At 45.0% G+C, this 14,306-nt stretch overlaps 1 protein-coding gene across 5 annotated transcripts in view; it reads left to right on the top strand.

Moving 5' to 3' along the window:
* GRK5 (G protein-coupled receptor kinase 5) overlaps positions 1 to 14,306 on the top strand; it is a 170,922-nt gene that overhangs the window by 58,108 nt on the left and 98,508 nt on the right. For all 5 annotated transcript variants that reach the window (XM_054831415.1, XM_054831416.1, XM_054831417.1 and 2 more), the window contains one exon: positions 11,325 to 11,420. In XM_054831415.1, coding sequence (XP_054687390.1) covers positions 11,325 to 11,420 — 96 coding nt within the window. Of the gene's footprint in view, positions 1 to 11,324; positions 11,421 to 14,306 lie in introns of those variants that run through there.

Here is a 14,306-nt window from a genome sequence, read left to right as displayed (position 1 = left end):
ACAGCTGGCTGTCAGAAAAGCATGTGAGCGGGAATTATACATTTATTTAGATTTATGTATGTATTAGAAGTGTCTGTCCCTGGCTGCAGCTGCTTTTGGTGCTTTGGGCGAGCTTGGGCATCTGGCACCACTCTGAACCCGAGGCGAGGTCTTACACCGGGAGGCGTGGGTGGTGTGGGATCGCTGCGTGGCGATGCTTTCCTCCTCTCCCTTTATGTTCCAGGCTATGAGAGTACCTCGGCTTTGCTCTCTCCTGGAGTCCCTGGTGGTAGGATCGTTCCTGTTTCCACACTGCTCCCGGGGGCCGTTTGCCCAAATCAGTGCCTTGTTTTAATTCTGGCCCCAGGGCTGCGGGGAGAGCGAGTGAAAGCCCGGGACTTTGTGAACAATGAGGAAATAGTTAATCCATCCCTGGCACAAAGCTGCTGGTTTGTGTTTATTAAGATGGTGCTTACCACTTCCAGCTCTCCGGGTGGGTGGTGGGAGAGGCGAGACAGGAGTGGGCCAGCTGCTTGCATCATCTGACGCTTACGCCATGCAGCCTTCGAGCCTCATTTTTCAGTCGCTGCTTTGAAGCACTTCATTAACTAATCAGAGGAACCCTCTCCTTTGCTTTACGACAAGTTTCCTCTTTTTTGTCTTCTACCTCCTAATTTTCTCTTTTTATTTCTGCTTTTCTCGTTGAGTCCTTCAACTGGTAGCTATAGTAACACCTGTGAATGAGTGACTGTAGTACACCGCTACGACCCACTCCCCGGGGTAAAGCTCTGCCGGGCTTTCACACGCCTGCGATGGCTTGGCACCCTCTTTTATACGGGTTTCTCCGAACAACGGGGACAGTCTTAGCTTGGGAGCCAGCTCCATCCTGCTTGCTATTTGCAGCTGCAACCGGCAATATATTGTGGCAGAAGGAATGAGTCACTGGCAGAGCAATCTGTTACATCAGATAATCACAGATTACCTCCATTAACCTGAATCCCTCCTGTAACCTTTTACAATAATGTTCCTAAATGCTGACGCATGCAATTGTGTTACCATCATGTCTTGGGCTGTCAGTGATTTTTGAGGACAATGTTTTCTATGGTTTCAGGGGTGATTTAGCAGGGTGTGACAGCAAGATCCGCGGAAAGGAGCTGTTGGCACGGTGTTGCCAGACAAGGTGACGGGGCCAAAGCAACGCTTTGTAGCTAAGGGGGAGACTTTAGGTGAAACGCAGTCGAGCTTCTTTGCTTTTTTTTCCCCCTGTGATCTTAACCCTCCCATCCTCCTGGCACCAGTCATGCCACAAACTCCTGCAATGCTGCAACCTCAATCTCCACCAAAGCTGTCCGTGCCCATTTGCATCAGCCTTGTGCACCCTCTTCCACCCTTGCCTTGTGATCCACTAAGTACTTTTTTCTTCCAAAGCCAAAGCGTCTGCCAGCGCCATTTCCCCTCTGCCAGGCAGTCACTGCAACTGTAACCTGGCATTTCAGGGTGGTTTCATCCCCCTCTCCACATTTCCACTGTGGGGTGTGTGAAGGCCTGTCATATATCCAGGATTCATTTATGCTTTGTGCATACGTCTGTAGGTGAGAATCTGACATGGTATTCGACCAAGGAGGGCTGGGAAGATGGTCAGGGTCGTTATCTGATTCTGTGGTAAAGAAAGATGTTGCTGATCCTGATCGCAAACAGAAAGTGACCCAATCCAAGACATGTTACGATGCTGGGCTTTTCTTCCTGGCTGACTCTGGAAGCAAAAGGGCTGCAGTGTTACAGAAGAGATGTTCCTCTTAAACAGTTCTGGCGGTGTAGCCCATACACATGTTCTCAGGAAGTTCCAAGCCTAATTTTCACAATTTTTAGCTTGTTTACATCAACTGTCTGAAAAGCGTTGAGAGAGCAGGGTGATTCCAGCCAGGCATCATTGAAGGACACTTCTTGTGCCTGTTGGGCTACCTCCCTGCACCATGAGACTGATGTAATGGTCGTCTAGACCACTGCAAAAATACACCTGATAGCACTTCCTCAGTGCCCTCCTACTCAAGTGTCCACATCAGCACCTTTGCCGGGCTAGTATCTCTGGTGGGATTAAGTGTGGGAGGAGAGACTGTGGGAATGCAGTGATTTGGTAGAGTATTTGTATGCGTAGGCAGCACAAAGGGGCTGCAGAGTGACTTCGCATCAGGCTCTGTCTTTCAGAGCTGAGACCTCTGTGTTGCATCTTTAAACATTTGGGGTCTGCCTGCAAGAGAGCAGGACGGAGTACTCAGGTGGACTATCCAGATGCTTGAGGGATTTGCTCTTCTACCTCCTTCATGGAGACTTTACACTGTTTCTTTCTTGCTTTTCTGGTGGCTGTTTTCCTGACTCAGACATGAACCATCTAAACTGAAAGAGCGTGCTGTTATTTATGTATGGAAAGCAAAACACATCTGGATTTCTGGGTTCTTATCAGAGCATCTCAAAGCTTTACCGATTCTACCAATTAGGTGGAACTAATAAATCAGTCAGGCCTAATAAAACAGCCTGTCTCAAATCATTAATTTTTCATGATGTTTACTAAAATTCTTTTCTTTAGCCCTGTTGCTAAGTTTATTTAGGTGAGGGCAAAAAACCAGAAAATAACATAATTCTCAGAGCTTGGCTACAGACTGCTGATAGGAACACACTTGAATTCTCACCTCCCATCCAGCTGGATCTCCTCCCCACAGTTCAGAAATACTCCTTATAAAACTCAAATGTCAGGAACACAGAGGCTAAGTTCTTTTTTTAGAGACTGCAGAACTATTTGCAGGAGAAAAAGCCCACACAGCTCTTTGACAGGGACAGACCGAACCTACATCGTTCCCTGCTGAGGGCTGGGTTTTTGCATGTTCTCCCTCTAGAATTGTCACCAGAGTTTTTAGAAGAGACGAGCCCCATGGATTTGTCTGTACCAGGGCCAGGTTTCCTTGTGTGTTCCTTCTGCCTGTCTCGTGCTGCCCGCTGTGCCACTAAACATCGGAACTGCACAATGTGGAGCAGCAAATTGGAAGAACCTTTGACCTCTAGTCATTTCTCTCGGTATCTAACCAGGACCCACAAGTCCCTTCAAGGTATTTTGGCGTTAGAGGCCAGCTCTAAGAACATTTGGGTTGCTTGAGGAACGCCACTGAATCCAGGAGCACCACACATGCTCCCAGGCAATCTACATGGGCAATGGGCAATACGTGGACTGTATGTGGGTGATGAGTTGCGTTGGCAGGTTTGGCCTTGGAGGCGTTAGTAGCTTGCATACTTGTTACTGAAACTGGGTAATAAATGTATAGAACAGGCCATAAGTTTAAAAAGCCATTGCTTAAAGAGGAGTTCCTTCCTGGAAAGATGTTATCAAGCCCTATTCAAGCAGGATTTCTGGAGCAGGGATTTGCATTCTTTCTTTGGAAGAATGGGAAGCAGTTCTCCTGCAGTCAATGTAAATTGCAGCTGTGCAAATTAACTTAAGGGAACTGGTAAGGAATGTGGGAATTTAGATTCACTTGAACATTCAGATATGGGGAGGCCATGTTCCTTGTTTAATTCTTGTGTGCTTCAAAACGTGATGGTTGAGAACATTTCTGACAAAAGAATCTTCCTTTCTGAGAATGAAGGTTTGTCAAAAATGAAAGGGTTTGCAGGAAAGTGTCTGCTTAAAAGAAAAAAGGATTTGCTTTTTCTACCTTCTTTTTGACAATATAGAAACATCATTTTAACAAAGTAAAGAATGTCAATTTACCCTACCCATTTTGTTCCAATGATATATCTTAATACTCTATTTGATATGTTCTATGATAATGTTTTGACGTTAGATAACTGAGATGACTCAAACGTTATAAAAATGAAATAGTTTAATGTCTTTAAATAAGAATTTTCTAGAACTTTGAAATACTGACTCTCGGCTCCAGTTCCGAGGAAAACTCCACTGAGATGTTTAACATTCCTAGCAGGGTGATAACCCTGATTCTCAACAGCTCTGTTTAAAATCAATACTGAAGTGTTACAGACAAATGTTATCTGTTACCTACATCACTGATTGACAAAATCTCATAATACTCCCCAGGTTCAGACATCATAGCCTCTTCATGTTCCTCCAAAAGAACTTACAGGTCCAGAAACAGCTTCCAAAGGAGCATAGAGGCTCCAGATTAATTTGTTGCATTATCTCTTCTGCTCTTGTTGCCAACTACTGTGTCAAATACTATCCAGGCACCCTTCAATCTGAAGCCATCAGCTCAGTTCATCTCAACAGCCTGTTGAACTACCCAATACATACATGGTAGTGCATTCCAAACACAACTAAACTGCCTGGATTTGTGCCAGTAGCCTAGTCTACTTTGAGGTCAAGAGTAAGAAGTGAAAACTTTGGGCTATGCTTAATTTTACTATTTTAGATGATAGCTGGATTTATTTTTATAAGATTTACTGTTTGTTTGGTTTTTTTAATGGATTGTAAATCTTCAGTATACTTTGTATCTTCTGGATTATTTTTGTTTGTGACAAAATAGCCAATGATCTCTTTTTCCTCACTCATCGGCTGCAGATAAGCACAGTACAGTTAAAATACAGAGCACAAGAGAGACGCCATAATAGACGAACTAAAAATGCTTATACAAGGGAAAATTTAACCGGACCCAGGAAAATCACATCACCAAACAACTCCCTCTTAACGTGCGTAGCAGCGAAACGTACACCCAGCATATGTGAACTGGCCCCCAAAACCCAAAGACAACTCATTGAAATAATCTATAATGTGCATTAAAAATACCCAATGGAGGATGTAGACAGACTTGAGTGGAGAGTGCCACAATCTGGGATGCCCACTAGAGACCAACAGAAAAAATTAAAGGCGTGTTTTTTCAGTTTAGTTAAGATCCTTTCAATGTGCCCTGACTAGGCATAAAAGTAGCTTACGTAAAGGCTTCTTTCTATTCCTAGAGTAGTACCAAAGTGGCCTTGACATATGATAGTCAAGCCCTGAGGATCAGTCTTCAAAGATTAATCACAGCTTCTTCTGTCCCTTCAGGGCAGTGGATGTTATTGAAGCATATCATTAATATATAAATTATTATTAACATATAAAATGTGTTATTAAAGTAATGTTTCAGTCACTCATTGGTATTTACAGTACTACTCGACCTCTTGTTTAAATAATAGGTAGATATTCCTGCAATAAATATTTGTTTATGTCCAGTGACTTCTGTAAGCCAACGTTAAGAGGGCTTTAGGTGCCAGTTGTATGCAAAATGTTTTGCCCTCTGGTCCACTGGTAACCAGATTGCAAAGCCAGCCTGACTCTGTTGGGGAGAAGCTTGCATTTTTGCTTATGAAATTCCCACCTCTGTGGTTCTGAAGGCTTAAACATGAAATACATCTGCTGTTCATTTCCAAAAAGCAATGGGATGGTTTACACAGTGGCTGTCAGGCTTATGTATTTGTAGCAACATGCAGATGATTTATGTGCAGACATGCTGCGACAGCAGGGGAGATGGGCACAAAACCGTTATCACCGTCTGTGACTATTCAGAGAGTCACGTTCATCAAAAAAGGCTGCAGGAGATAAGAGAGGTAAGCAGCGATAAGAGGAGCTATGTAGTGTGATTCTCTTTTGAGGGCATGTTGTGGACTTTTTATGTGTCTTATAAACGAGAGCCTCTAAAGACTGGTTTGCAAAGCATTGCATCCCAATGGATCCAGCCCTCATGCTCTTCTCTTTTTCCTCAGGGTGACGTAGAAGGGGATTCATAAAGAGGTTCCTAATGGTCTTGTAATGCTTGTTTTAAGCACAGGTTGGTCAGGAGTAACATCTAAGATCTTGTAAAGATAAAAAAAGGGGTTTCTGGGGTGTTTTTCTGCTTTTCCAGATAAGAAGGGCAGGATGAAGGGCAGAGAGCAAGCAATGTCTGTCTGTCTTTGAAAACAAACCCTTTTTTATTTGGTAGTACAGCTGAGCATAGTTGGGACTAACACGAAAGAAGAATGGTGAACCTGGGTGAACTTCCACGTGAAGCAGGTCTAAGAAGGGCGGAACTGTTTGCCTTAGAGGCTAGATGCGTTAGATATGAAAAATTCTTAGAGGAAAATGATGGGCTGGAAAGTTTTATTCATGCTGTCTCATTAGGAAGAGACACTCCAGGAAAATAAGCATTCAACAGTCCAGGGCATTTACCAGGAATGTAAGAGCAGCCTGAATTTAAGTAGCATAGATTCTAAAAAAGAAGAAATTTTTGGAAGCAATATACCTTCATGTTTTGTTAGCCATATCGATATTAATAGGGTATGGAAGAAAGTTCCTGCTTTCCAAATCCTTTAGGAACCACTTTCTAAGATCTTCCTCTGAAGCTGCCTGTGGTCCATCCTGTACTAGACAGACCATTCGTTTAATCTAATATGGCAATTCCATATATACCATATAGCTGCGTACACTTTGATGGGAGAGTGAGTAAAGGAAGGCTGGCAAGAGGGAGAAGAAATTTAAACTTCTTTTGAGTGGGAATAGTAAACTAACCATGATTTTTGGACTTTTAATAATATTTGGAGTTTGCTTCACTGCTTTCACGTGCTGTGTGATCAAGGCCTTGCAATCAGAGCATAGAGGGCTCTGTACTCTAGTTGGGAAGGACTTGGCTGAGAGCCTAGCTACTGTTGTGAAATGGAAGAGACAAACTGTAGTTGTCCTTCAGTGATCTGTAGATAGTTTACCTAAATTGTGGATTAACTAGATTGCAGATAATGCAGTTGAAGGCAATGAAATGTTTGGCCATCTTGGATTAGCCAGACCTGGCAGCATGGGGTGTGGTGCAGGTGTATCAGCTTGGGCAGGAACAGAGCAGAAGTATGAAGCCAGCTTGGCCATGCTTCAAAACCACCTTGCATGGTGGCATGAGGCACGAAGGGAATATGCTGCAGGCATGATGCTGGGATGAAATCACCCATCGTCGTGTTTAACTCTGTGTCATGAAATATCTTTAATCAGCTGAGCAGGAGCATGGCTTGATCCTATCATTAGCACGATTAACAGGCGCAAGGGCTTCGCTTCAGCTCCTTGCTCTGTCTCTGATTTCTCATGTCATTTTGGACAAGCCACTTCTTAATATCTCACTGGCTTAACAATATGCAGGTACTTTTCTACCTCGTCCAGGTGTTAAGAGAGCAAGTATATCCTGAATAATGGAGGTGAAAAAAGTAGGCACCTTAGGCTAAGGTTAGTTCCTGCTTGCAGATGTTTTACGTGTGTGCCTCTGGTTATGTCTCTCTCCTTGCACACAGAGATCAGAGCTAGATTTGCCATCTGGCATCACAAAACGATATGAAAAATGCCATGTATTTTTCAGTAGGTAGAATGTAGAGCAAATGCTTTTGTTTCCTGTAGGACTGGTTGACATGTTAGAGAATTAGCTTCAGTCCTCGGTTTGCAAATGCTGATTTGTTAAGTGCATGCAAGGGAGCGGAGCTGAGATTTCATGCTGTTGCTCGGAGCTCACCTTTTGTCATCATCAGCAAACCAAGATTTTAAAGCAGTTAGACCCTCCAACACCACGTGATGAACTCACATCTAAACCATGGTGCGCCTGTCAAGTCTTGCTCTGAGAAGCTGCCTTGAAGATTGCAAATCCTCCTGTCCAGAACAGACAATGCAAAGGCAGCGATGAAGGCAATGTGCGAAAAGCTTCCCTTTGCAACCTGCACAATTACTGACCTATTCAGAGAAACGTCCCCTTTTAGCTTTTAGCTCTGCTAGACCATTTACCCTGTCTCAGCTGTCTCACTGCATTATGTCCTTCAAACCCCCTGGAATTAACATTTGGAGCCAGCAAACACTGCTGGCTCCACAAGAAGAGCTGAGAGCGGAAAGGTCAGGTCGATTAAAGCAGTTGATCAGAATCTTTAACATAAAGACGTCACAGGCAAAACAGTAATGCTACTTCACGCTCAGCTAAGAGCAAATGATTCATCAGGCAAGGCTGCTTATTTTTGGAAGATGGCCACAAAAGAAAAGAGAACACGCTGGCTATATCGATAACGGTTGTAACACGGGACCGCAGAGCCCTTCTCCAGTTTTGATGGAAATTTAATGTTGGAAATACATCATCCAATGTAAATATATCAATACATATTTTATATCGAATGGATTTTTAAAAAGTTATGGCCCAGCTTAGCAGACTAATTTTGTCTCTGTACAAATCTCAGAGCTGTCATTTAGAGCAAAGGGCTATTTTGCAATGCTCTGCACAGCTTGATGCTGCTAAAGATGCAACCATTCTGTGAGGACTTTTGTAAAGGTGGCTGGAGAAGCAGCTGTGCTCTGAAATCCCCAGTGCTTTGGTCTAGAGGGTAGATCTTCAGTGGGTGAAGATGTACCAGTGTTTAGCAGATGCAGCCTGACAGATGCTTTCATCTGGCTTACTCCCACTGCCTCCTGTGTCCAGAAGTGATTGGAAATCCTCTTCCAGCAGGCACCGCTGCCCAAGCAGCTCCATACCTCTCGTGCTGCCTCCAGTGCCTGCTCACACCTTTAGCAGAGAGCTCCTGCCTGCCCCCTTGCAGCACCCCTCTGTCTATTCCTTGGTAAGAGCAGAGTGGGTCTCTGCAGTGGGAGAGGCAGCAGGCAGAAGAGAGAGGCACATGCTTGTACATGGAGGTGGGATAAGCTGCTCTGGGAGCTGGCATCCTGAGGAAGGGATCCAGAAATCCAGATTCAAACCCTGTGGCTGTCAAAGGGGGATCATTCTGCTCGGACACCAGCCCAGCTGTTTCCCTCCCTCCTTGCCGTCCCCTTCCTTCCCATCCCTCCCCAGTACTAATAAATATATACTTAATTCATTTAATTCCCACGGAGGTTTGGCGCCAAGGCATAGAACTCAAAGTTTACAAGATAAATGAGTGTGAGAAAAAACATGAAGCAATAGTTCAGGGAAGAAAATGCAGCCCAAGAGAAGGAATGGCAAAGAGAAGGAAATGGGAATTCCTGGAGGAAGGACCATTCCCCAGAGGAGTGTGTGAAGGGAGGGGGCAGAGAAGTGTAAGTACGGTGTGATGAGGAATAAGGGCAGGAGCACCAAGGAGTGTGCTGGAAGGCCCTTGGAAAAGAAGGAGAAGGGGGGTGAGTGGAGGTGGCAGCCTGGCAAGCAGGAGCAGCTGTGCAGGGCTGCAGGAGTGAGTTTTCAGGGAGATGAAAGCCAATGGAAGACCTTTCGGGTTGCTGAATCCAACCCCTGCTGTCACTGTCAACCAGAGCAGAGCCACGAACTCCATGAAAGTTGGTGCACGGACCATCACAGTGCCCACCCTAGCCCACGAAATGCTTCTCAGAGCCTTGTCACATTCCTAAGAGCTTCGGCCTGAAAGACCAAGGGTTGTATGCTGCAAGAGGAGAGCAAGACAGCCTCTCGGACAACTGTGGCTGGAGGGATGGGAGGGGAAATGACTGTAGCAGCAGTGTTTTGGACGCACTGAAGAGGGGAGGTGGAAGCAGAGTTCATTATAGATCCAAAAGTTACATCTGTGTTGCGTAATACTGTGTAGCATGGAGGCAGTCACAGCTCTCTGTGCTTTGCTGGAGACTGATTCCTGGAAAGGGTAGCATAGTTGTACTCCTGATAGTCTAAACAAGCTAGTTCCTTTATGGCTAGTGCAGATAGCTCTGCTCTACATTGCATGATGTAGACATACAATAAATTCCTGTCAATAAGGACTTTAAAATAATTCAAGGCAAGCTCTGCAGTAACAAAACCATTGGTCACCAAAACCAAAGGAATAAAAGGTGAGATGCAGAAGGACCAGAAACACCCCACAGAGAGCAATACTTTGCAATTTTCCCAAGGTTCATGTTTTCTCTGTAATGGTCTGCTACTTTTTGAGTCAATTCTCTCCGAATTTAGCCTGCATATCATGTAGTACCCAACACACCTTCAATCTGCAATTGTGACTCTACCAGCCCCTCTACAGGATTAACTCAGCTCTGAATTAGTCATTTGATGTGCCAGCGCATGTAAAATAGACTCAAGTGAATCAGATTTTGTGTGCGGGGACTGAGTTGCAGTAAATACAGCGACTCGGAGAATCTCAGTCTGCATCTGGACTTTCACACCTGGAGTGACACTCTTTCTCTGGTGGCTGTGCAGCCTCTCCGAGAAGGACAGGCAGACAAAGGAGCCGAGAGTGAAACCCCCAGCACCACACCACACCTCCTGCACTCTGCAGTAATGTTGATGTTGCAGCATAAAAAATGTTGAGGCATGAAAGAGAAACCCAGTGGAGGGATGGAGTAACAAAGTGCCCAATGGTAGTGAAAAAAAGAGACAAGAAAAATCTGAAAATATCCTCTCATGCTGAGCTTCTTCAGATCTGAGTGCCCATCTAGCAGGCACTGGAGGAGAGCACACACAGCATCTCAGCCTCTGTTAGGCTTGCTTGGGCTGAGGGAGCCTAACCCTGTAGGCACTGCGTCGTCTAGTGATCCCAGCAAGGAGCAAAGTGAGGTGTGCTGGAAACGCTACCATTAGTGGTCAGAGCCGACTGCAGAAGGCATCCCCCTTGCAAGCTCAGATGTGGCACCTAGGGATGCCAGTGACGCCTGCAGCAGAGTATTTATGAAGGGACATTGATGAGGGAGATTCATCAGCATGGAAAGGCTGAAGGTCTTGGACCTCATTCAGCCAGAGCTGGAGGAAGCCAGTGAGGTCATTCACCTTGAAGACAGTCCAGTTCAAGAAATCTCAGGGAAGAGTGAGAAGGAAAAAAAAAAGAACCAAACAGAAATTTTCTCTTCATGAGGGTATTACATTGATTTTCTCCCGTTGTTCTCCTCCTGTGGAAGCAGCAGCAACCAGAGCACATAACATCAGTGGTAATGCCATGTTGGCAGTATATGTAATGTGAGGGATGGATGGGAGAGAATTGAATTTTGGTCTTCAGTTTCCAGCACTTCTTTTGGGATGGAATCAGGGCTCATCCCAAAACCAGAAGGGGGAGATCCAGATTGAAAAGATGTGAGCTGTAATTTTACAAGGTTATTTGACTCGTGCGAAATGTCTGTCAGTTGGGGCAGAGATGATGTTGGAGATGATCAGTTCAGCGCTGTCATCTGAACTGGACCTGATGGGCCCATCTGAACTCCCAACCTTTACCAACCTGTCTTCTGACAGATGCCACCTCCTTGGTCTGTGTCAGCCCAGACAAGCTCAGACTTGATCTGTGCATCTACCCACAATGTCTCAGCTTTAATCATTAATGATATCCATAAGAACTGTGACTGGGCTGGTAAACTTTGGATGGGTCTATGCCCCCAGAGCAATCTAATCCTGCTATTTCTTTCTCTGCAGGGGGTGGAGGGAAACGCAAAGGCAAAAGCAAAAAGTGGAAGGAAATCTTGAAATTCCCTCATATTAGCCAGTGTGAAGATCTCCGAAGAACAATAGGTAAGAACTTTTCCCTTCTTTGGAAGTATTGCATAAATAAAACGTGCTATCAAAGCTGGTTCAGCAGAACGGCATTAAAGGTACTCATCATTAAGTGGAATCAGTGTAGAGATGGGCGTGCAATGCATATACCTCCCGTGATGCTGCCATGCAAACTGAACATTTTCTGGTTCCTAACAAGGCACTGTGGATCAGGCAGGAGGGGTAACGCACTTGCAAGGCAGGGCTTGGGGCTGGCAGCGGCCAGGTCCTTTCCTTCGCATGGACAGGCTCTAGGAGCCAAAGGGACTTTACAGCTGGACAATACCTGGCATACGGGACAGATGCTTTGATGTGGTACCTACCAGGGCCAACGTGGCTGTAAAAGGACATTCAGAAATGAATCCTCTCATCACATCCTGCATTCCCTTGTGATAACTAGCTCTTTATCAGGGAGGAAATGAGACTTGATGAAAACAGAGATTTCTGATGTAGTTGAAGGTTAATATTAATTATACTCTGGGTATGGTGGTTGAAGCGGCAGCCCTGCCAGGCAGATTTGCTCAGCAGTATTATCTTCTATTCAAAACACAACACTACTTAATGTAGTTCTTGTACAGGACATGTAAATATTTTTTTTAAACTACTTTGTTTTATTGATCTGGGCCAAACACTGCAGATTTGGAAGGGAGCTTGCAGTGGCCACCAGCAAGAAATGAATGAAAGGCAAGAAACTTTAACAACTGAGATAACAGGCAGCATAATTTGTCTAACTTGGGCGAACTCCTGAGGTGTGAGTGACAGTGCCCTGGCACTATGGGCATTCAAAATTCACACCGTGTTTTTGCAGAGAAAATATGTGGAATGTTTTGAAACACTTTTCACGGTCTCTGTCAGTAAACTTTTCTTCCTCATCTTCTGCTGTAGCTAAAAAGAGGTAAAGAAAGGAGGAGGAGGCAGGAGAAGAGAGTGTAGGTTTTCCCAGTTATGGCTGCTTGACAGACACACAAACCCTGGAACAATTTCTGAAGGTACTGCTGCAAATTGGACTTAATATATTGTAATTTGCATAGGGAATTCTCTTCCTTGTTCCATCAACCTTGGTTCCTACAGGGAAAAATGGCACCAGATGAAATGCTTCCTCTTTATGAAGGTGTGATATCCTAAAATGAGTAGTCTTAAAAAAATTAAGTCTTCCAATGATTTCTGTTTCTGAAGTGCTGTTTCTGGCATATTTTTTTGTGTGTGTCAGCTTTGTCCTAAATGTAATCTCTTTCGCATTTTTTTTGTGAATGAATTGGTGAAGTCACAGGGCAAGAGCCCTTGTGATGCTCTTGGTGGATTTGGCGTCGCTGCAAAGATTATCTGTTGACTGGGAATTTTAGCAACTGACTTTTACACAATGGAAAATAAGGTCCAAATCCTTGTTCTGTGACTCTGATTTTCATTGAGTAGCCTTCCCGGCCGGGAATGAGGCACTGCTCAGCCTGAGTAAGGTCATCTGTCCTTGCTGGCTCTACCATTTTTCAGTTAATCTCGCTGGGGTTGAGGCATCCCAGACAAACTGTTGCTGTTCACACAGGGGATCTGACACAGCCTGGATGAGCCAGACTCTCTGGGTCTATCACATTAAGTCGTTTGCACGTGTGTGGTTGATCCGAGGTGCTCAGGCTGGATGGGTTGCATGTGCAGACCCATTGCACTGGCCTCTGTGTGGCTCATGGACATCCAGGAACAAGTATGGGTCATGGCAGTCTGGCCTTAAAATACTCCTTTTATGTCTCTGCTGAGGAAGAACAACTCCCTTGGCTTTAACCCATCTTTATTTGTTATTTTCTGCAAGTCCTTTAAAAGAATCTCAGGATTTCAGGCGACCAGGTGTCTCCACAGGTGATTTTGTGAGGGAATATACTGAAACATCTGTCGAGAACTACTCTATGATTTTCAGGGATCCAGCCACTCGGTGTGTCTGCTCATCAGTCCCTTCCCTAACAACTTCTTAGCCCATTGGCCAGCGCCAATCAAATTTGATAATGAAATAGAGCCCCCAGAGAGGCTTTTTGCTCCTGTCTCTAAGGAAACAGGCAACCAGCAGAGAACAACAACTTTATACAAGTGTGTTGGGTTTGCGTGGCAGGGTTTTGGTGGCGGGGGGGCTACAGGGGTGGCTTCTGTGAGAAGCTGCTAGAAGCTCCCCGTGTCTGATAGAGCCAATGCCAGCCGGCTCTAAGACGGGCCCGCCGCTGGCCAAGGCCAAGCCAATCAACGCCTCTGTGATAACATATTTAAGAAGGAAAAAAACACTTAGAGTGAGAGAGCGGCTCTGGTGGGCACCTGGCCTCTAGCCAGGGTCAACCCACCACAACAAGGAAAAGACTACAGCCTCAGTTCAATGTGTTTAGAGATCAAGACAAATACTGGTAGGTTCTGCTCATCGCAGACCTCTTTGCTGTGTGTCAGCCTCCCAGCACTTTTGGTCAGACACAGTCTTGCCACTTAGCCGCATGTTAAAAAAAAAAAAAAATCACGCCAAGTCTTAGAGGGTTGCCTGAACTGGAGGACTAGGCTGTTGAGGTTTTGTTGTACTCCTCTTTTCTGGATGCTTCCCAAGAGCCTCCGTGGAAAAGCTGGAGGCAGGGATGGGATGGACCTTTTGATTTAGAGTGGGCATGGACTGCTGTCAAGAAAGGCTCGGCTTAGTTTAACGCAGCTGGAAGGCATGGATGGAAAATGCTGCTGTTGTAATTGTGGCAATACAGCCTACATACGTGTGTAGATGCCCACATTTTGGTGTAAAAACGTGTGTGCTTTTGCACCCCACTAAGGTGTACTGAAAAGAGTCTGTGTCTGAAAAAAACTAGTGTAGTGTGAAAAGAAATCTGTGAAAAACAGGAAGGCTGAAATAAA

This window comes from Grus americana, chromosome 7 (assembly GCF_028858705.1).
Source record: "Grus americana isolate bGruAme1 chromosome 7, bGruAme1.mat, whole genome shotgun sequence".
Lineage (NCBI taxonomy): Eukaryota > Metazoa > Chordata > Aves > Gruiformes > Gruidae > Grus > Grus americana.
This window is presented reverse-complemented; position numbering and strand designations above follow the sequence as displayed.